General features: G+C 55.6%; 1 protein-coding gene across 1 annotated transcript; it reads left to right on the top strand.

Moving 5' to 3' along the window:
• The first annotated feature begins 785 nt into the window (after positions 1-785).
• On the top strand, positions 786-14,731 carry METTL25B (methyltransferase like 25B). Its single transcript, XM_076052644.1, is given in 10 exon segments — positions 786-1,115; positions 5,622-5,739; positions 6,452-6,564; positions 7,275-7,521; positions 9,129-9,191; positions 9,464-10,058; positions 10,999-11,257; positions 11,708-11,892; positions 13,537-13,689; positions 13,805-14,731. Coding segments are annotated over 9 exon segments (1,818 nt in total). The 5' UTR covers positions 786-972; the 3' UTR covers positions 13,632-13,689; positions 13,805-14,731.
• Positions 14,732-22,073: the final 7,342 nt, after the last annotated feature.

Genomic DNA, 22,073 nt, shown 5'->3' with positions numbered 1-22,073 from the left:
CGGGCTCCAAGGGCGCTCGCTTTACCAATCACCATGTGGTTGGCTTCAGTTACCCAGGGCCGTAGCGGCATTGGGAGGATAACCCCCGAGCGTCACGTGCAATGTAGCGGTAAGGTCAGGTAACGCGAATTCCCCGTCGCAACATCGGCTAACGATGAGCATGGGGGGGTAACGCGAGTTATGTATGCAGTGTGCCTGGCCTTACCCTAACATTTGACTTTTACACCGTGGTAACGTGAGTTAACACCGTGGTAACGTGAGTTAACACCGTGGTAACGTGAGTTAACACCGTGGTAACGTGAGTTGACACCGTGGTAACGTGAGTTAACACCGTGGTAACGTGAGTTAACACCGTGGTAACGTGAGTTAACACCGTGGTAACGTGAGCTAACACCGTGGTAACGTGAGTTAACACCGTGGTAACGTGAGTTAACACCGTGTGCTAACTTGAGTTTACTGTGCCGCAGAGTGACGTGGGTTTAGGGGACAGGACTCTGGGTCACCTTCCCGCCTCTCCCCACACCCCTCCTGCCCCCCCCCCCTTCCCCACCTACCCCCCTTTCTCCCCCACCCCTCCTGCCCCCCCTCCTTTTCCCCCCACCTTTTCCCCCCACCCCTCCTGCCCCCCCTTTCTCCCCCATCCCTCCTGCCCCCCTTCTCCCCCACCCCTCCTGCCCCCTCCTCCGTCCCCCACCCCTCCGGCCCCCCACTTAACCTGCCCCCTCTTGCCCCCCCCACCCATCCTGCCCCCCCCCCACTTCTCCTGCCCCCCTCTTGCCCCCACCCCTCCTGCCCTTGTCTGCCAGTCGTTACGAGTTTTGGCCCTGGTCCGCTCCTAAACGTTGCCATCCGTCTCCATTAGGGGGCATAATGACGGTCGCGCAGGGGTTGCGGGGGCTTGGAACCCGAGCTTGACGGTTCGATCCCAGGACAGGGGGAGACTCGTGACGGTTCGATCCCAGGACAGGGCGGATGGACGGACACTTGACGTGCAGAGCATTCGACCCTCTACCGAAGACTATGCGATCGTCACGATTCTGGGTTATGGGCTTCCAAGTCCAGATTGATAACAAATGCCAGCGTCGGCGTCGTGGAGATTATACGTTGTTAACAAGGTAAGCAGGCAATACGCCTCCTCGTTCCCATCGCCGGCCTACCACGTGTTTTGTATGTTTTACTCATCCCATCAACCACTCTGTGGTCTTGCTTCTCTGCGAGTGCATAACCTCATCAGCGTTGGTGCAATACAAGCAAAAACTACGCGACAGGTTTCCACATGCAGTGTCTCATCGGCAGTCAGGCTCGTTTGAACCAATGCTGGTGAACTGCCAGCTTCTAGGCAAAGTCTCTCTGTCAGATATGGGTCCTAGTGCTACGCAAAACTAGCCTGTGATACACAACACAAAACAATTCAGAATATTTTAAGATTTGAATCTTCTGTTCATGCCATCGTGGTGAATGGAGCACCTCGAGGTGGCTGCAGGGGTTGCGCGAAGTCGATTTAAAATATCAGTAGCCATGCTCAATCCACTGGTGGATGAAGACCTTCCAAAGTTGTGGCCATCCCAGCGATCCTTGCAGTGCCTTGCACACGGGCTCCTGTTGTGGCTTCAGCTCCACGGGGCATGTACTCTTGGGCCGTCTGCTTCACGGAGGACGTTAAAGATCCTGTGGCATTCGAAAAGGAGGAGGCAATTGTGCGCCGGTGTCACGGCCCAAATTTGACAGTTTTAAAACATTACGAAAATTTAACACGTAGGCGTTTGCGACCAAATTTTACTCATGATAAAGGTTTGTGGGTTAGATCGCGTTAAAGCTAACCAAATACTACACAAAGCTCGCGAATGATTGTCACAAGAGAGAATATAGCACAACAGGAGTGAATTGTCTCACATTTCTGAATATCTAAAGCACTTGTACTTCCATATCAGCAATAGTGTATCCATACATTATTGGAATATAACCGACACTATAACAACAATCGGCTGATAATGTATTTAACGTAACCAAAACTAACCAAATTAATAAATTCTCGAGACTTCATAACAAACAATTCCCAACTAATCACGAACAATTGAAAAATAAAACTTTAATTAACTTAACTAACACTGATTTAGCCAGCGACATGGTATCGGTCCTCTCTAAAGGTCTTAACTTTTTCCAGTGGATGAGATAATTGCTGAGGTGGAATCAGCGGTAAGACACCTTCCACATAATGAGGCAGAGATGACTCGGCACAAAGTTGCCAAAATAATTGAGAATAGCAAAGTACCAAAAATAAATATTAGCTTTAGCGAAGCAATGGCCTTAAGAGAGATTCGATCAAATAAGGATACAGTGAAACCTTGGATTGCGAGCATAATTCGTTCCGAAAACGTGGTCGTAATCCAAAGCACTCGTATATCAAAGCGAATTTCCCCATAAGAAATAATGGAAACTCAGATGATTCCTTCCACAACCCAAAAATACTGTATTCATATAAAAATGATTAATACAAAGTAACTTTTGTATTATTGTAATGTAATATAAAGTAATCAAATGTATTCGTTACATTTAATCGTGGCTGGTGTGAGAGAGACGAGAGAGAGGAGGAGGGTTATTGTCCAGGACGACTTTCACTTGTAGTACAGTTACTAAAGAACGGTCACTACACTTGGACACAAAATAAATAAAAAACATGCCTTACGCACACACACGTGGTCACAACACTATACTGTAGTAAACAGTATACTATAGTAAACACTTTACTCTAGTAAATAGTATACGCTCGCACGGATGTTGACTATGCGAGTGAGGCATGCCGAAAGGCCGAGCATGGGAGATGATTACCCACAATCCCGCAGCGAGAGAGAGAGAAGAACCATTGGCTCAGTTGCGATCACGTGACGCTCGGCAGACAAAGCGTACACGTACACTACTCGTATTGCAAGACATCGCTCGTTTATCACATTATTATTTATTTAAACTTTTTGCTCGTCTTGCAAAACACTCGCAGACCAAGTTACTCGCAATACAAGGTTTCACTGGCGGCTGGTAAAGGCCGCACAACTGTAGTAATGTCACGAGCGGAATATGATAAGATTTACCGGAGGAAAGTAGCTATATTAAAAGTAAACGAGATCCAACTAGTATTTTAGAACGTAAGACTACTGTAATCATTGCAAATTCATTGATTCCCAAGGCTGAGCAATACCAAATTAAGCCAAGGGCCTCAAAACCACCTAGACCAAATATTGCTAAAAATCGGTATCCCATTATGACCCATAGTAAGTAAAATAGGCTCTGCCACATATAAATTAGCAAAATATATAACAAAACAAATACAGCCCTACATCAGTAGGACATCTTCATTCATAAGACATTCAGGACATCTTTGAATGTGATTAAAGATATTAAACTTAACCCTAATGATATTCTGGTGAGCTTTGATGTAATTTCTCTATTTACTAAGGTTCCGGTTAACGAGTCACTTAAATTACTCGATACGCAAGTAAATAATACAGGTTTACCAAAAGATATTCCAAAACTAGCCGACCAATGTCTAAATAACACTTATTTCTTTTGGAGAGGTGATTTCTTTAAACAAAAGTAAGGAGTAGCAATGGGCTCTTCTTTGTCTCCTGCTATTGCGAATCTGTACATTGAAACCTGAAGCAAGAGCGCTTTCTTCAGGTACATTAAAACCATCTTTTTGGTTTAGATATGTGAATGACACATTGGTTGTCTGGCCACATGGTAAAGGTACACTTAATGAATTTCGAAATCATCTCAATTTGCAAAACCCGGCCATCCAGTTCACAATGGAAATGGAGGTGAATAACACACTCCCATTCCTGAATATTTTGCTCGGACGCGGCCTAAATGGTAAAATAACAGCATTTACCGAAAGGAAACGCACACTGATGCATATCTGAATGCAGATTCACATCATCACTCCGCACAGAAATCCTCTCTCATCAAGACGCTAGTACATTGGGCTAAAAACAGTGTCAGAAAGTATTACGGTAAACAAAGTGCGCCCACTTCAAACATTTTCAAATATTGTCGTTTCATTGTACAAACAATTCGAATAATTTAAAACGTGAAAACGTGCAATTTTAGTGTGAGTGGTTTATTCAGCAGTGCTTTAGTCAAAGGTAAGTGTTGCATAGTGGATAGTCCTACCATGAAAAAATGAAACGAGTTATGACATGTCACACGTGTAATATATTTTGGGATAGCCCGCACCTCCATATACCCCGCAGGGTCTTGTTTTGTTTGTAAAAAGTGGTATACCCCGCGGGTTATATGCAGGAAAATACAGTACTGGCCGAGACTAATTCGAGAATGCATTGAAATTGAGAGATACAGTAAAACCTTGGATTGCGAGCATAATTTGTTTCGGAAACGTGTTTGTAATCCAAAGCACTCGTATATCAAAGCACTCGTATATCAGTTGTGATCACGTGACGCTTGGCAAAGCGTGTGCACGTACACTACTCGTGTTGCAAGACCCCCGCTCGTTTATCAAATTAATATTTATTTAACAAAAATTGCTCGTCTTGCAAAATACTCGCAGGCCAAGTTACTCGCAATCAAAGGATTTACTGTATACAAATATTTTAACTGCTCTGACAGCTACAGGCTTAGTGCGGCCTGGAAACATTATTAAGTAATACATGTTAACAACAATTCCTTATAGAGTAAACATACACTAATGATTTAAAGCTTTCGTGACTGCAGTAATTCATATTCTTAGTTTTTTCGGTAAAGTCACGTTGAAGATAAACAACAAAATAATAAAATATATATAAAACAATAAAAAATTCTCACGACGTTTCGATTTATGCAAACCAACACACCTGAAGATGACCGTTTGAGTTATGGTCGAAACGTCGTGAGAATTTTTTATTGTTTTATATATATTTTATTATTTTGTTGTTTCTCTTCAACGTGACTTTACCGAAAAAACTAAGAATATAATATACACTAATGAATTAACTAATTACTAATATATGATATAATTACAATACCCCTATAATTACAATTCCACCTCTGATCTCTGCTCCTGATGGGTTCAGTGATGACGTCACCCTGCTGCTGCTGTTCTATTTAAGACCGGAAGCAGGTGGATTGCTTCACTCTGGCAAATCGCCCAATGGTGCTGGATGTAATTACCAGCGAAACGTCGTATTCAAATTGTAAATGTTGTGGATTTACTCTCCAACACACCGGTGGGCTGAAGTAGTCACTAATCGGCGCGTTGTTTACGTGACAAACCTTACTGGCTGTGCCGGGTGGTTGAGAGTTCCGACACATATACTTATCTAACCCAAAAACCTTGATTATTAATTACGAAATTTGAAACATTTATTTAACTGCAATAACAAGTAGCAGCATCGCAGTCTACTGACAGACCAACACCCGTCCACTTGCGGGCCAGTGCCGTCTTTAATTTGTGCTGCCCAGGGACGGCTGCCAATGAATAGGTGGTCCCCCTAGGCCATGTTTCTAACCATCATTGCCTGACGCCGGCCCATGTTGCCGTGTTCCTGCCGTGCACTCGTACGTGCGAATGTACGTTGAACTTCTCTCGTACTGTACGTAGCCAACCGTGCTAATCGGAGGTGCGCTCGTGGCAGGATCGCAATGATCGCGGGGTCCCACACTCAGCTGACGGCGCGGCAGCAGCAGCAGCTGGCGTCGCACATCGTCCGCATGCTGGGCGCACACCGCCACATCCTGGACGCCTACATCGTGGTACCGCCCGTCCACCTCCACGTCTCCCAAACGGCGCTCGTTTAGTCGGGGTGGCTTGGTGTAACGGGCGCTGCCGCCACGGCGATGGCGGCGGCGGCGGCGGTAGTGGTGGTGTAACGGGGCAGGGCGCTGGACTCGCAATCCAGAGGTCGCCGCCGGTTCTATCTCCCCCGCCCCCCCCCCCCCCCCCCCTCCGGCGCGGCAGCTGAAACGACGCGGCAAGTTTACTCAATCCCACCACCTACCACCATCACTCGCCACCTGTGTCCACCCAGCAGTATAAATGCTTTCGCCACAGTCGACCGTCTGGTCACGTGTGGTGGGGTAAAGTGTGGGGGACTCCCATTTCTTCAAAGATGCCAATGATTGCTTTGTGTTAACTACTAAGGGGAGGCCATTTGCTTGGTCACAGCTCGACTGTGACTCGACGCGCCTCGCCCTCGAACGCTCGGGCTCAGCTCAGGCTTGAGCCGCTCACCTGCTTTCGAAAACTGCGTGAGCGAGCGGCTCGGCCATGGCTCGGCTAAGGCTCAGCTCGCGGAAATCCTGAGCGCGGTCCCAGTTAAGCGCAGGGCTTCGAGCCATGGCTCGCTTGAGCCAGCCCGAGCCGTGAGTAAGAATACGGGCCTAGGTTTTTTGTTTGTGTGTCCTCCTGCGCCACACTGTCCGTCACGCCACCACCCCCCCCCCCGCGCGTCCGCGGTGTCGCCAGGAATTCTTCACGGAGAACCACTGGGAGAAGCTCCCAGCGCGGTGGCGAGAGGTTCTGGATCAGCTGACGCCGGCCCAGCTGGGCTCCTTGCTGCTGTGCGGAGAGCGGCGCGGGTAAGGGTGGGAGGTGGGCCCCCCCCCTGTCCGCCCCCCCCCGCTCCCCCCCCCCCCGCAGCTTCGCTCGCACGGGGAGCTCCGAGTGATCGGAGACGGCGCGCCCCTGCGGTGTCAAGCGCGGTTCTCCGTGCAGTTCTCCGTGATCTTGTGCGGTTCGCCGTGCATCCTGTCGTGTGGTTGCAGGCGTCTTTGTGAAATACACGTGGTTTCCGAGGTTCTGCGTGGTCTGTGGTTATCTGTAGTGTCATGTGATTATGCGTGTGTAGTGGTTCCGTCTGATGCCATGCGGTTCAGTGTAGTTTATTCGGATCCTAATTGGTCTGCATGGTTCTTTGTGATGTTGCGTCGCATGGAGCTATGTGATTCCCTGTGCTTGTGGGTTTGACGCGCAGATTTTTCTCCGGGTCCTCCGGTATTTTCCCTCCACATTACGAATCGACGTGCGCTCAGAGTATTTGTCCACTTTATTTCGCTCTCATTTGTGGCCAGGTCGCTTCTGAAAAAGAGCTATAGAGCTCGGTGGGCCTTAACTAGTAAAATAAACACAGTTTAACCTAAAAATAGTTCAGTTTAAATGTCGCGTAGTTCTTGGTGGTGTCGTGCGAGTGTGGCCCTGTGAAGTTCTACGTGGCTCTGTGTGTCACCACCCGTGTCCCCACCCACCGCCCCCACCGCCGCGTGTCTCCGCGTCGCTCTGTCGCGCCCAGGCTGCCCTCCGTGTGGCCGCTGTCTCTGCTCGCGTTCCGCGCCGCGTGCTCCGCGCTGCGGCTTCCTCGGGTGCCGCGGGGGAGCGTAACGGGGTCCGCGGGAGGCACGGGGACCGCGGGAGGCGCGGGGCCGACGGGAGGGACCCCGGAGTTCAGGCAGAACCCCTGCCAGAGCGCCCTGCTGCAGCACCTGTACCGCGTGCACGTGAAGCCAAAGAAGCAGCACGAGATCCAGAGGCTGGGCATGGTGAGGAGTTCAACGAAGACAAAGATCCACCCGCCGTGTTAGCCTTGACGGGCTCTTGGGAAAAGTGCTATTAGTGAACACCTATGAAGGCCGGAACGGTGTATGAGGGGCGCATGGCCAACATCATCCGCCTTTGTCTTACCAGTGCGGATGTTTGCACACAACTTCGGGTACCCATTTAAGTCCGAGTTGACCCAGGGGATGCCCAGGACAAAGTTCAGATATTTGTCACTGATTTTTTTTACATATACATTGAGGGAAAAAAGTATTTGAGCCCCTGCTGATTTTGTACGTTTGCCCACTGACGAAGAAATGATCAGTCTATAATTTTAATGGTAGGTTTATTTGAACAGTGAGAGACAGAATAACAACAAAATCCAGGAAAACGCATGTCAAAAATGTTATAAATTGATTTGCATTTTAATGAGGGAAATAAGTATTTGACCCCTCTGCAAAATATGACTTAGTACTTGGTGGCAAACCCCTTGTTGGTAATCACAGAGGTCAGACGTTTCTTGTAGTTGGTCACCAGGTTTGCACACATCTCAGGAGGGATTTTGTCCCACTCCTCTTTGCAGATCTACTCCAAGTCATTAAGATTTCGAGGCTGACGTTTGGCAACTCGAACCTTCAGCTCCCTCCACAGATTTTCTATCGGATTAAGGTCTGGAGACTGGCTAGGCCACTCCAGGACCTTAATGTGCTTCTTCTTGAGTCACTCCTTTGTTGCGTTGGCCGTGTGTTTTGGGTCATTGTCATGCTGGAATGCCCATCCACGATCCATTTTCAATGCCCTGGCAGAGGGAAGGAGGTTCTCACCCAAGATTTGACGGTACATGGCCCTGTCCATCGTCCCTTTGATGCAGTGAAGTTGTCCTGTCCCCTTAGCAGAAAAACACCCCCAAAGCAAAGCATAATGTTTCCACCTCCATGTTTGACGGTGGGGATGGTGTTCTTGGGGTCATAGGCAGCATTCTTCCATTTGCGAATAATCGCACCAACTGTTGTCACCTTCTCACCAAGCTGCTTGGCAATGGTCTTGTAGCCCATTCCAGCCTTGTGTAGGTCTACAATCTTGTCCCTGACATCCTTGGAGAGCTCTTTAGTCTTGGCCATGGTGGAGAGTTTGGAATCTGATTGATTGATTGCTTCTGTGGACAGGTGTCTTTTATACAGGTAACAAGCTGAGATTAGGAGCACTCCCTTTAAGAGTGTGCTCTTAATCTCAGCTTGTTACCTGTATAAAAGACACCTGGGAGCCAGAAATATTTCTGATTGAGAGGGGGTCAAATACTTATTTCCCTCATTAAAATGCAAATAAATTTATAACATTTTTGACATGCATTTTTCTGGATTTTTTGTTGTTGTTATTCTGTCTCTCACTGTTCAAATAAACCTACCATTAAAATTATAGACTGATCATTTCTTTGTCAGTGGGCAAACGTACAAAATCAGCAGGGGATCAAATACTTTTTCCCTCGCTGTATTCGCGGGTTGCTGAATTCGTAGCGCAATGCGCAAACCAATGTCCCGGTACTGCCCATTCACACACCAATATGCACTAGCTGAGGCTGACATGCTTGCGTGTGTGCGCGTGGCACGGACAGTTGGTGCGTCACCTGTGCGATGAGGTGGGGTGCGAGGAGGTGGTGGACGTCGGCTCAGGACAGGTGAGCAGCCATCAGCACAAACCCACATCTTCACCCACATCCTCATCTTAACCCACAGCAACATCCACCAGTCGCCACTCAATAACGGTGACGTCACCACGGCACTTGTGCCAGGCTAGGTGCCATGAGTTGGCCGACCGAGATGGCTGGCAGAGGCACCAGCTGTGCTCCCCACTGCGCCGTCCACACGCTCGACTTGCGTTGACCCTCACTCAGGGCCCACCCAGGGCTCCGGCCGCCCGCTTGACCCCGCCGCCCGCGTGACCCCGCAGGGCCACCTCTCCCGATTCCTGGGCCTTGGGCTGGGACTGGGCGTCACGGCCGTTGAGGCCGACCCGGCCCTCGTCTCCGCCGCCGTCCGCCTCGACCGCCAGCTCCTGGCGACCGCGGCCCGCAAGCACGGCGCCGCCGGTGGCACCGGCGACGCCGCCCCCGTCAGGCCGCCGCGCCACCGGGTGGGCCGGGTGGACGCCACCGCCAGTTGGCAGCAATTCGTGGCGCTGCTGCGAGACGCGCCGGGCCCAGGGAGCGGCGACACGGGCGGTCCGATCTGCGGCGATCCGGAGAAGGGCTCCCCGGAAGAGCTGATGGGGGGGCGGCAGCAGCGGTGACTTCGGTGGCCAACCGACGGGCCGATCGACAGGCCGATCGACGCGCCGGTATGTGGGCCGGCGGACGGGCCCGGCGTGGTGCTCACGGGGCTGCATGCGTGCGGGGACCTGAGCGCCGCGCTGCTCCGTCTGTTCGTGCGCTGCCCGTGCGTCCGCGCCGTCACCTCGGTCGCCTGCTGCTACATGAAGCTGTCAACGTGCGAGCAGCAGCAGCCGGGCGACCCGGCTTGGACGCCCGCGCGTGGCGATAACCAGGGTAACTCGTTTCCGCTCGCGAGGGCAAACGTCGGTGTTGTCTGATCGCTAAAATGTGAGAGATGGCGGCAGTTGGGGAGGCCTTCATCTGTTCATCCAGCGGCGGATAGATCGTGGCCGACGACGCACTCCCACAGTTTCACGAGCCTCCCCCCCCCCCCGTTGCTCCGTACGTCCGAATGCCCCCCTCTCCTAAAACTAAACTAAGTGACCTGAGTCGGTAAAAATAACAGAGGCATTAAAACAAAATACAAGGACAGAAATTAGAAAATGAGAGCAGCACAACTGAGTTGCAGGAGAAATAAAAACACTGCACATAACATAAGTTGACTTCGTCAAATGACTTTTGAACTATTCAAAGTAAAACTGAGTCGGATAAAACATAACACCAAATTAAGGTAATCGTTGTCCAGTTACCGCAGCCCTTGCGAGAGCTATGCCAGACTACTAAAACTAGTTTTATTTTTCGATTTAAAGCTTTCGTGACTGCAATGATTCATCTTCTTTGGTTCTTTCGGTAAAGTCACGTAGAATGATAATAAAATAATAAATTGATAAAATAAAAATAAAATAACACAATAATATTATTGTGTTAGTTTTATTTTGCCAGGTAAGGCCCACTGTGCATGTAGCTCTTTTGAAGAAGCAACCTGGCCACAACTGATAGCTCAACGAATTGGCTTATGACCTTGTGGAAATGTATAGCAGCCACATACTCCGAACGCGTCATGTTCATTCTAAATGCGGAGGGAAAAGCTGGAGGACCCGGAGAAAAATCCACACGACCACGGGGAGAGAGAGAGAGAGACAACCGCACACTGCAAATACACAGCAGGCATCGGGGTTGGGAACGAACCCACGACCTCCTGCATATCGGGTGAGGTAGTTAACATCTCATAGCCACCGTCGCACGTCACACCTCGCGCCCCCCTTCTCCGCAGAACCCGGTTACCCCATGAGTTCGTGGCTGGCGGCCCTGCCAGGCCACGGCCTGCCGTACCGCTGGCGCGAGCTGGCGTGCCACGGGCTGGAGGATCACGCCGAGCGGCTCACCGCCGCCGACGACGGCGCCGCCGCCGCCGCCCTGCGAATCCACGCGCACCGCGCCGCCCTCGAGATCCTGATCCGCGATCGGCGGCGTGACATGGCCCGCGCGCCGGTGCGTCCCATCAAACACGCCCACCGCCTGGAGTTCAGCGAGTACGTGGGGGGGGGGGGTGGGGTAGGGTGGGCATGGGGGGAGGGGGTGGGGGGGTCGCACGGTTGGGGTTGGGTGGGGGGCACCCGCTGAGCTTGAGCAAGTACAATCACGTTCGCCCAGTAAGTGGCGGTGACGTCGCCACGACGCCTGTGCCAAGCTTGGTGCAACCTCGAGGCCGCGCGAAGAGTGCCGAAGGCTCACTGCTGGCCGGTCACGGGGACAGACCCGGGCAGGTGCCACGGGTCGGCCGACCGAGACGGCCGCCAGGTGCACCACCAGCCGTGCCCCCCACTGCGCCACCTCGCTGTGTTTTATCCGCCCCTGCGCGCCCCGCTCGTCGTCGCGAGCGCCGCTCCTCTGCCCTCCGTTGTTGCTGGAGGGCGACCACCGCAGTCACCGCCGCTACGTGCGCCCGGTTGCTCGCCGCGGCCTCCCCCCTCCCGCCCCAGGTACGCGGCGCTGGGCCTCGCGCGGCTGGGTCTGGCGCCGCTGGGCGCGGGCGACGGCGAGCGCGTGCGGGCGGCGCTGGGCCAGCGGGGCCGAACCCTCGCCTTCTTCACGCTGGCGCTGGCGCTGGCGCCGCTCGTCGAGACGCTCGTGCTGCTCGACCGCGCGCTCTACCTGCACGAGCAGGGTGCGTACACTCTCCCTTAGCTCCCCCTGCACTCTCCCCCTGCACTCTCCCTTAGCTCCCCCTGCACTCTCCCCCTGCACTCTCCCCCTGCACTCTCCCCCTGCACTCTCCCCCTGCACTCTCTCCCCGCACTCTCCCCCTGCACTCTCCCCCTGCACTCTCCCCCTTCACTCTCCCCCTGCACTCTCCCCCTGCACTCTCCCCCTGCACTCTTCCCCTGCACTCTCCCCCTGCACTCTCCCCCTGCACTCTCCCCCTGCACTCTCCCCCTGCACTCTCCCCCTGCATTCTCTCCCTGCACTCTCCCCCTGCACTCTCCCCCTGCACTCTCCCCCTGCACTCTTCCCCTGCACTCTCCCCCCTGCACTCTCCCCCTGCACTCTCCCTTAGCTCCCCCTGCACTCTCCCCCTGCACTCTCCCCCTGCACTCTCCCCCTTCACTCTCCCCCTGCACTCTCCCCCTGCACTCTCCCCCTGCACTCTCTCCCTGCACTCTCCCCCTGCACTCTCGCCCTGCACTCTCCCCCTGCACTCTCCCCCTGCCACTCTCCCCCTGCACTCTCCCCCTGCACTCTCCCCCTGCACTCTCCCCCTGCACTCTCCTCCTTCACTCTCCCCCCTGCACTCTCCCCCTGCACTCTCCCCCTGCACTCTCCCCCTGCACTCTCTCCCTGCACTCTCCCCCTGCACTCTCCCCCTGCACTCTCCCCCTGCACTCTCTCCCTGCACTCTCCCTCTGCACTCTCCCCCTGCACTCTCCCCCTGCACTCTCTCCCTGCACTCTCCCTCTGCACTCTCCCCCTGCACTCTCTCCCTGCACTCTCCCCCTGCACCTCTCCCCCTGCACTCTCCTCCTGCACTCTCCCCCTGCACTCTCCCCCTGCACTCTCCCCCTGCACTCTCCCCCTGCACTCTCCTCCTGCACTCTCCCCCTGCACTCTCCTCCTGCACTCTCCCCCTGCACTCTCCCCCTGCACTCTCCCCCTGCACTCTCCCCCTTCACTCTCCCCCTGCACTCTCCCCCTGCACTCTTCTCCCTGCACTCTTCCCCTGCATTCCCCCTGCACTCTCCCTGCACCCTGCATGAGACCAGGAGGGGGCGCCAGGCGACGGGAGTTCACGGTTGCGTAACGGAGCGCTGATGCGGTGACTCAGACTTGGTAACAACAACAACGACGACGACGCAGCTCTCAACCACCACCCCCGTCACGCCACAGGCCCGCACACGCACGCGTCCTTGCGTGCGTCCAAGTAGATCTGTCCCTCGGTGGCGAGCGGTGGCGCCGCGAACCCGGCGACCCGGATTCCGTCCCCGCTCTGCGACCGATAGCCGTGGCGAATTTACTTTGGAGCGGCCTCCGGATCTCCCCTAGGGTCGATTCGGCCTGAGCCACCGTGTAGCTGGTGCGGTGCGACAGCATCGCCACCGAGGGAGACGGAGGCAGCGGCGGAGCGTGGTGCTGGCCACCCAGCCGCTCGCGTGCGGTGCCGGCTTTTTCATCGGTGTTTTACTTGCCGTGAATACTCGCCGCAACGCACTTTGTGGGTTTTTTTTTTTCAATCAGACCCCGTACGGGGGGGATCCTCGCGCCCTCAGCGTATGTTGCCTCCCATCTCTGCCCTGTGCCCCCTCTCCCGTCGCAGGCTTTGAGAGCTTCCTGGTGCCGCTGTTTGACCCCACGCTGTCCCCTCGGAACTGCGTCCTCGTCTCACTGAAGAGGTCGCCGAGCGACACCTGACCTCGCCCCCCACCCCCAACGCTGCCCTCCTGTGTGAAGAGGAACACCCCCCCCCGAGGTGGTACACCCCCACGCGACCCACCCACCCACGCGACCCGGTCACACGTGGTACATTCCTACCACCGAGCCTGCGTTAAGCGGGGCTGGGCTGACGACGCACGTTCTCCCCACAGGGGCGTTGCGGGCTTGCAGGCCTCGCGTCTGCAGCGGAGCGTCCGCCGCCCCACGATCGGCAGCCCTGGGGGGATTCGGAGGTGCCCCCCCCTCCTCCCCAATCGAGCCGGGAACAACGGATGCTTCCGCGTTAGTCCCACACGGCGCCGGGCGTCACGTGGCACAAGCCTAGCCTGGTGCACACGGCTCAACGCGAAGGCAAACCCCCTCAGCCTTGCAGCCTGCACGGCGCGGTTGGGGCAAGCGCTGCTTGCGAGCGTCCATCGGGAGCGGCGCGAGCTGGGGCGTGGTGGGTGACACCACGGCACCACGGCAGGCCGCCTTGGCCGGGTCGACCCGGGGGAGGCCCGGGACCGGCTGAGCCATCGCTCGCTCCCGACGTCAGCCGTCGCAGCGCGGGTGTAGCCGGGTTCGTAGTGCGCCGGCGCTAACCGCTGCGCCGCCGCTAAACCGCACCTTTGACACCCACGCCTCCCCACGCGCATGGCGCGGGCCGTCCCCATTGGCCACCACTTGTCGTCAACAGCACCGACAGGTTCTACGCGAAAATCCACTCACCTGGCCCCTCCTCCCCCCCCCCCCCCACCACCGCTCGCCACCATCCCCACAAACCGGACTTTCCTGTGCGTGCGCAGCCTGCCGTGAGAAGAGACCGGACACAGCAGGATGGCAGTCCCCGTGGCAGTCCTCACGTTTACCGCAGTGGTGGTGACGGCGACGCCGCCGACGGCGATGGCTGTTGTGACGGCGACGGCGACGATGACGACGACAGTCGTGACTGTGGCGGCTGTGCCCACGCTCCTCTCCGACGCGTTATCGGTTTGTTCGGGACTCGATGCCCGACGTTTCGCTGCATCCACTTTGAGCTCTGCAGTTCCTGAACAGCGCACGGCAATACCGACACACCCCCCCCCACCCCCCCCCCCCCACCCAAAACAATCACACGGTGGGGGAGCGGCACAGCAACAACCGACGACGCTGCAGGCACGTGGGGCGAAACGTCGGGCAACACCGTGCCGAACAAACACTGGCGGCGGTGGCGCAACTCTTGCGAAGTGGGTCACTGCCAGCGGTCAGCTGCTGAACGGCGCAAGCTCGGCAGCGTGCGTGCACATCGCTCCCCCCCGATCCCCACGTCGCCCCCCCCCGATCCCCACGTCGCTCCCCCCCCGATCCCCACGTCGCCCCTCCGTCTTGGCTCCCCCGTGCCCACGTCGCCCCCCCCCGATCCCCACGTCGCCCCCCCCCCGATCCCCACGTCGCCCCCCCCCCGATCCCCACGTCGCCCCCCCCCGATCCCCACGTCGTCCCCCCGATCTCCACGTCGCCCCCCCCCCGATCCCCACGTCGCCCCCCCCTCCGATCCCCACGTCGCCCCTCCCCCCGATCCCCACGTCGCCCCCCCCCCCCTCCGATCCCCACGTCGCCCCTCCCCCCGATCCCCACGTCGCCCCCCCCCCGATCCCCACGTCGCTCCCCCCCCGATCCCCACGTCGCCCCTCCGTCTTGGCTCCCCCGTGCCCACGTCGCCCCCCCCCGATCCCCACGTCGCCCCCCCCCGATCCCCACGTCGCCCCCCCCCCCGATCCCCACGTCGCCCCCCCCCGATCCCCACGTCGTCCCCCCGATCTCCACGTCGCCCCCCCCCCGATCCCCACGTCGCCCCCCCCCCCCTCCGATCCCCACGTCGCCCCCCCCCCCCTCCGATCCCCACGTCGCCCCTCCCCCCGATCCCCACGTCGCCCCCCCCCCTCCGATCCCCACGTCGCCCCTCCCCCCGATCCCCACGTCGCCCCCCCCCCCCCCGATCCCCACGTCGCCCCTCCGTCTTGGCTCCCCCGTGCCCACGTCGCTCCCCGATGGGGGGGGGTGGGGCGGGGTGGGGTGGGAGGGGAACGCCTTCGCCCGGGGCGCCGCGCCTGCTCCGTCCAAACACCCAAACACCCCAAACACCCCACGCACCACGAGAACCGTGGGTGTGCACGGGGCTGTTCGCACGCGGCCGGCCTCACGACGCTCGACATAAACTCGTCCCAACCCGGAAACCGAAACCCTTCATAAATAAATCCCTTCGCTGATAAAAAAAACCCTTCGCTGATAAAACCCTTCGCTGATAAATCCTTTCGCTGGTAAAAACCCTTAGCTGGTAAAACCCTAGGCTGATAAAACCCTCGGCTGATAAAGTCCTCAACAAATAAAACTGAATAAGCATCGTGTTAACCGCGCGGTACCTGCGTTTTTAAGCGTTGCAGTAATCTTCGTGCATTTCAGGGAACGATTTAAAACAAAAAATATTACATTTACGTGGCTTAAATAAAAGTTTCTTGTTGTGGTTATTTTGCTTATTGATTGTTGGTTTTTTTTACGAAAAGAATTTTCTTTTACCTAGCAGGAAGTTGTTCGCGCTGTTGAAAGCTCGCGCACGTTTCCGGAAAAAATATCGAGGGACATTAATCCCTGGCCACCAGCGGTCTACCGAGGGCACGGGGAGCGTGGCGGACAGAGAGCGGCCGTTCTCTGGGCCCCACAGGTCCATGTTCATCTTCTCCCGCAGTTTCACGTCTTTACATTTGACAATGTGATCAGAATTTGACATTGTCAAATGTACTCCGGTCGCCCCAACTTAATGGCTTTTTTGTTTTCCCCATCAGTCACCGCCAAGGTGACCTCGCCGTCGGAGATATTTTTAATCTGGGTGCTAAACGCCGCTAAATAATCACTGTTAGCATCCGCCACCCTGAGGATGGGGGGGGGGGTGGTGGCGTTACCGCCGAGCCATTTTTGGGGCCTGCGACTTCAGGGGATGAACGTGCCGCCTGTGGCAACGTCTCATTATACCCCCCCCCCCCATCCGGAGCCGCAAATAGACATTTCAATTATCGCTTTTGGCCGCGCGAAGATTCGCGACCGTCCCCGGCAGGTACCGACCAAGAGCTTTCAGAATCTGTGTCACTTCCCCTTAGTTCAAGTCGGCCGCTGTGCTCTGTTGAGGGGCAGCCGCGCAAAATTCCCCGCTCGCACCGCTGCCGGGCAAGTGGCCCTCCCGCTCTCAGAGCCCCCCTACTAGACCAGGGTGGTGTATTTCTTGGCCTACTCTTCCACGCCGCCGGTCAGGCGTCTTCGCGAGAGGGGGCGGTGGCTTTGATCAATGTTTCATTTACGTAAAGGTGTGGGTCGCACGAGGGGGGGACCCGGGGAACCAGAGAGGCAGGGTTACTTCTGCTTGCCCGGAGCTCCCGGCCCATACCTGCAGGGATGGGGGGGGGGCAAAGATTTGTTGATCCCCCCCCTGGCTTCCAGCCCACGAGAGAACTGCCTCCCCATGTCGACCAATATTTATCCTGCCAGGACTTGGTGTCAAACTGGTTTAGGGCACCTACCTGCGTCTCCCTCTCCTCCCTGCGTCTCCCCCTCCTCCCTGCGTCTCCCCCTCCTCCCTGCGTCTCCCTCTCCTCCCTGCGTCTCCTCCCTGCGTCTCCCTCTCCTCCCTGCACCTCCCCCTCCTCCCTGCGTCTCCCTCTCCTCCCTGCGTCTCCTCCTCCCTGCGTCTCCCCCTCCTCCCTGCGTCTCCCTCTCCTCCCTGCGTCTCCCTCTCCTCCCTGCTACTCCCCCTCCTCCCTGCGTCTCCCTCTCCTCCCTGCGTCTCCCCCTCCTCCCTGCGTTTCCCTCTCCTCCCTGCGTCTCCCTCGCCTCCCTGCGTCTCCCTCTATTCCCTGCACCTCCCCCTCCTCCCTGCGTCTCCCTCTCCTCCCTGCTTCTCCCCCTGCTCCCTGCGTCTCCCTCTCCTCCCTGCTTCTCCTCCCTGCTTCTCCCTCACCTCCCTGCGTCTCCCTCTCCTCCCTGCTTCTCCTTCTCCTCCCTGCGTCTCCCCCTCCTCCCTGCATCTCCTCCTCCTCCCTGCGTCTCCCCCTCATCCCTGCATCTCCTCCTCCTCCCTGCGTCTCTCCCTCCTCCCTGCGTCTCCCCCTCCTCCCTGCGTCTCCCTCTCCTCCCTGCGTCTCCCCCTCCTCCCTGCGTCTCCCCCTCCTCCCTGCGTCTCCCTCTCCTCCCTGCGTCTCCCTCTCCTCCCTGCGTCTCCCCCTCCTCCCTGCGTCTCCCCCTCCTCCCTGCGTCTCCCTCTCCTCCCTGCTTCTCCCTCTCCTCCCTGCACCTCCCCCTCCTCCCTGCACCTCCCCCTCCTCCCTGCACCTCTCCTACTGCGCATCCTTTCTGCTTCCACCCTGCCAGGCCACGTGCTGAGTGCGTCGTGGCTTTTGAGAAATTAACAGAAAGGTCACGTGGTGGGCGGCCACGTGGTGGGGGAGAGGGAGGGCGTTGAGAAGGAGGCGCCACGGTCTCGTGAAACCACAGCACAGCGGCTCCGATAGCATCGCAAGACGAACCCCTATGCCATGCGTGCAGCTCATCCCACGACGCCCCTGAATTCCTGTCTCTCCTCACCCCTCCTCCATAGCCCCTACATCCCTACCCCCCTACATTCTTACACCCTGACCCCTTACCGGACAACTGTTTAAAAAGCGCTTTATAGCTCATCGGATTCCTCCAGGATGAATAAAGATTATTATACATCACTACCCCCTGAGGCCCTATATCCACCCCCCCCCCTCTACAGTCCTACCCCCCTACCCCCCCCCCCCCAAGATCCCTGACCCCCTGCATTCCCGCCCCCATGACCCTCGATATCCTGACCCTCGATACATCTCAACCCTCTCCCTGACCGCCTCCATCGCTCCCGAGGAGGCTTGGTGGGAGGCGAGGGAGGAGGATCAACACCGTGAACGGGTGGCGGCGAAGGGAGAAGAGGCGTGGGTGGGAGGGGGGGGCGTGGGAGAGGGGAGAATGCGCAGGGCGTGCACGGGCGAGGAGGTGGCGAAGGAGTAGAAGCGGGTGGGGGGTAGTGGGCGGGTAGTGGGGGGTTAGTGGGCGGGTTCGTGGGGGGTTCGTGGGGGGTGGGGATCTCTCCCCGTTCCTCACCCCGCCCACGTCGCGACGCTCGCGTGCAGAGCTGGAGGCGCGCGCCCAGGTGAGCAGCAGCGAGCAGCAGCGAGCAGCCACAGGTATGGCGATGAACAGGTGACCTGGTAAACAACCAGGTGAGCGGGTTGGTAAACGGGTGAGCGGTAGAGGAGGTAACCGGCCGGGTAAAACAGCCAAGGGAAGAGATCAGCAGGGCGCTACGCAGGTGAGAAGCTGGGCAGGTAAAGGAGTCCGTCGACTGGCTTCGGCGGGTATTCGTGAGCCGCCGGGCCAGGTGAGGAAGCGGGCAGGTAGACAGGTGAGTTCGCAGGTGAGACGAGACACGGAGCCGCCGCCCGTGCCTCCCCACTCCCCCCCCCCCCCCCCACCGCTAGTAGGGGTGGGGGGTGATCAGCAATCAACCCCCCCCCCTCCCCCGCAATCAGCCAGCGTGAGACGAAAGAGACATTGAGGCGAGAGATACATTGAGGCGAGAGAGACATTGAGAGAGAGACATTGAGAGAGAGACATTGAGAGAGAGACATTGAGAGAGAGACATTGAGGCGAGAGAGACATTGAGAGAGAGAGAGACATTGATAGAGAGACATTGAGGCGAGAGACATTGAGAGAGAGAGAGACATTGAGAGAGACATTGAGAGAGAGAGAGACATTGAGAGAGAGACATTGAGGCGAGTGACATTGAGAGAGTGAGACATTGAGAGAGAGAGACATTGAGAGAGAGAGAGACATTGATAGAGAGACATTGAGGCGAGAGACATTGAGAGAGTGAGACATCGAAGAGAGAGAGAGACATTGAGAGAGTGAGACATTGAGAGAGACATTGAGGCGACGTAAGACGGGGCCGGCATGAGCGTCGTCTCGCGCGTCAAGGTGAGGGCACGACGGGAGCCGCCTTCTCCGGTGGTGGTTGATGGTGGCTGATGGTGATTGATGGTGGTTGATGGTGATTGATGGTGGTTGATGGTGATTGATGGTGGTTGATGGTGGTTGATGGTGGTTGATGGTGATTGATGGTGGTTGATGGTGATTGATGGTGGTTGATGGTGATTGATGGTGGTTGATGGTGATTGATGGTGATTGGCGGTGGTTGATGGTGATTGATGGTGGTTGATGGTGGTTGATGGTGGTTGATGGTGATTGATGGTGGTTGATGGTGATTGGCGGTGGTTGATGGTGATTGATGGTGGTTGATGGTGATTGATGGTGGTTGATGGGGGTTGATGGTGGTTGATGGGGGTTGATGGTGATTGATGGTGGTTGATGGTGATTGATGGTGGTTGATGGTGATTGATGGTGGTTGATGGTGATTGATGGTGGTTGATGGTGATTGATGGTGGTTGATGGTGGTTGATGGGGGTTGATGGTGATTGATGGTGGTTGATGGTGATTGATGGTGGTTGATGGTGATTGATGGTGGTTGATGGTGATTGATGGTGGTTGATGGTGATTGGTGGTGGTTGATGGTGATTGATGGTGATTGATGGTGGTTGATGGTGATTGATGGTGATTGGTGGTGGTTGATGGTGATTGATGGTGGTTGGTAGTGGTTGATGGTGATTGATGGTGATTGGTGGTGGTTGATGGTAATTGATGGTGGTTGATGGTGATTGATGGTAATTGATGGTGGTTGATGGTGGTTGATGGTGATTGATGGTGGTTGATGGTGATTGATGGTGGTTGATGGTGATTGGTGGTGATTGATGGTGATTGGCGGTGGTTGATGGTGATTGGTGGTGGTTGATGGTGATTGGTGGTGGTTGATGGTGATTGATGTGGTTGATGGTGATTGATGGTGATTGATGGTGATTGATGGTGGTTGATGGTGATTGATGGTGGTTGATGGTGATTGATGGTGGTTGATGGTGGTTGATGGTGATTGATGGTGGTTGATGGTGATTGATGGTGGTTGATGGTGATTGATGGTGGTTGATGGTGATTGATGGTGATTGGCGGTGGTTGATGGTGATTGATGGTGGTTGATGGTGGTTGATGGTGGTTGATGGTGATTGATGGTGGTTGATGGTGATTGGCGGTGGTTGATGGTGATTGATGGTGGTTGATGGTGATTGATGGTGGTTGATGGGGGTTGATGGTGGTTGATGGGGGTTGATGGTGATTGATGGTGGTTGATGGTGATTGATGGTGGTTGATGGTGATTGATGGTGGTTGATGGTGGTTGATGGTGATTGATGGTGGTTGATGGTGATTGATGGTGGTTGATGGTGATTGATGGTGGTTGATGGTGATTGATGGTGATTGGCGGTGGTTGATGGTGATTGATGGTGGTTGATGGTGGTTGATGGTGGTTGATGGTGATTGATGGTGGTTGATGGTGATTGGCGGTGGTTGATGGTGATTGATGGTGGTTGATGGTGATTGATGGTGGTTGATGGGGGTTGATGGTGGTTGATGGGGGTTGATGGTGATTGATGGTGGTTGATGGTGATTGATGGTGGTTGATGGTGATTGATGGTGGTTGATGGTGATTGATGGTGGTTGATGGTGATTGATGGTGGTTGATGGTGGTTGATGGGGGTTGATGGTGATTGATGGTGGTTGATGGTAATTGATGGTGGTTGATGGTGATTGATGGTGGTTGATGGTGATTGATGGTGGTTGATGGTGATTGATGGTGGTTGATGGTGATTGGTGGTGGTTGATGGTGATTGATGGTGATTGATGGTGGTTGATGGTGATTGATGGTGATTGGTGGTGGTTGATGGTGATTGATGGTGGTTGGTAGTGGTTGATGGTGATTGATGGTGATTGGTGGTGGTTGATGGTAATTGATGGTGGTTGATGGTGATTGATGGTAATTGATGGTGGTTGATGGTGGTTGATGGTGATTGATGGTGGTTGATGGTGATTGATGGTGGTTGATGGTGATTGGTGGTGATTGATGGTGATTGGCGGTGGTTGATGGTGATTGGTGGTGGTTGATGGTGATTGGTGGTGGTTGATGGTGATTGATGTGGTTGATGGTGATTGATGGTGATTGATGGTGATTGATGGTGGTTGATGGTGATTGATGGTGGTTGATGGTGATTGATGGTGGTTGATGGTGGTTGATGGTGATTGATGGTGGTTGATGGTGATTGATGGTGGTTGATGGTGATTGATGGTGGTTGATGGTGATTGATGGTGATTGGCGGTGGTTGATGGTGATTGATGGTGGTTGATGGTGGTTGATGGTGGTTGATGGTGATTGATGGTGGTTGATGGTGATTGGCGGTGGTTGATGGTGATTGATGGTGGTTGATGGTGATTGATGGTGGTTGATGGGGGTTGATG

Source organism: Petromyzon marinus, chromosome 57 (genome assembly GCF_048934315.1).
Source record: "Petromyzon marinus isolate PM22_M1 ecotype Great Lakes invasive population chromosome 57, UKy_Petmar_22M1.pri1.0, whole genome shotgun sequence".
NCBI classification, from domain to species: Eukaryota; Metazoa; Chordata; class Hyperoartia; order Petromyzontiformes; family Petromyzontidae; genus Petromyzon; species Petromyzon marinus.
This window is presented reverse-complemented; position numbering and strand designations above follow the sequence as displayed.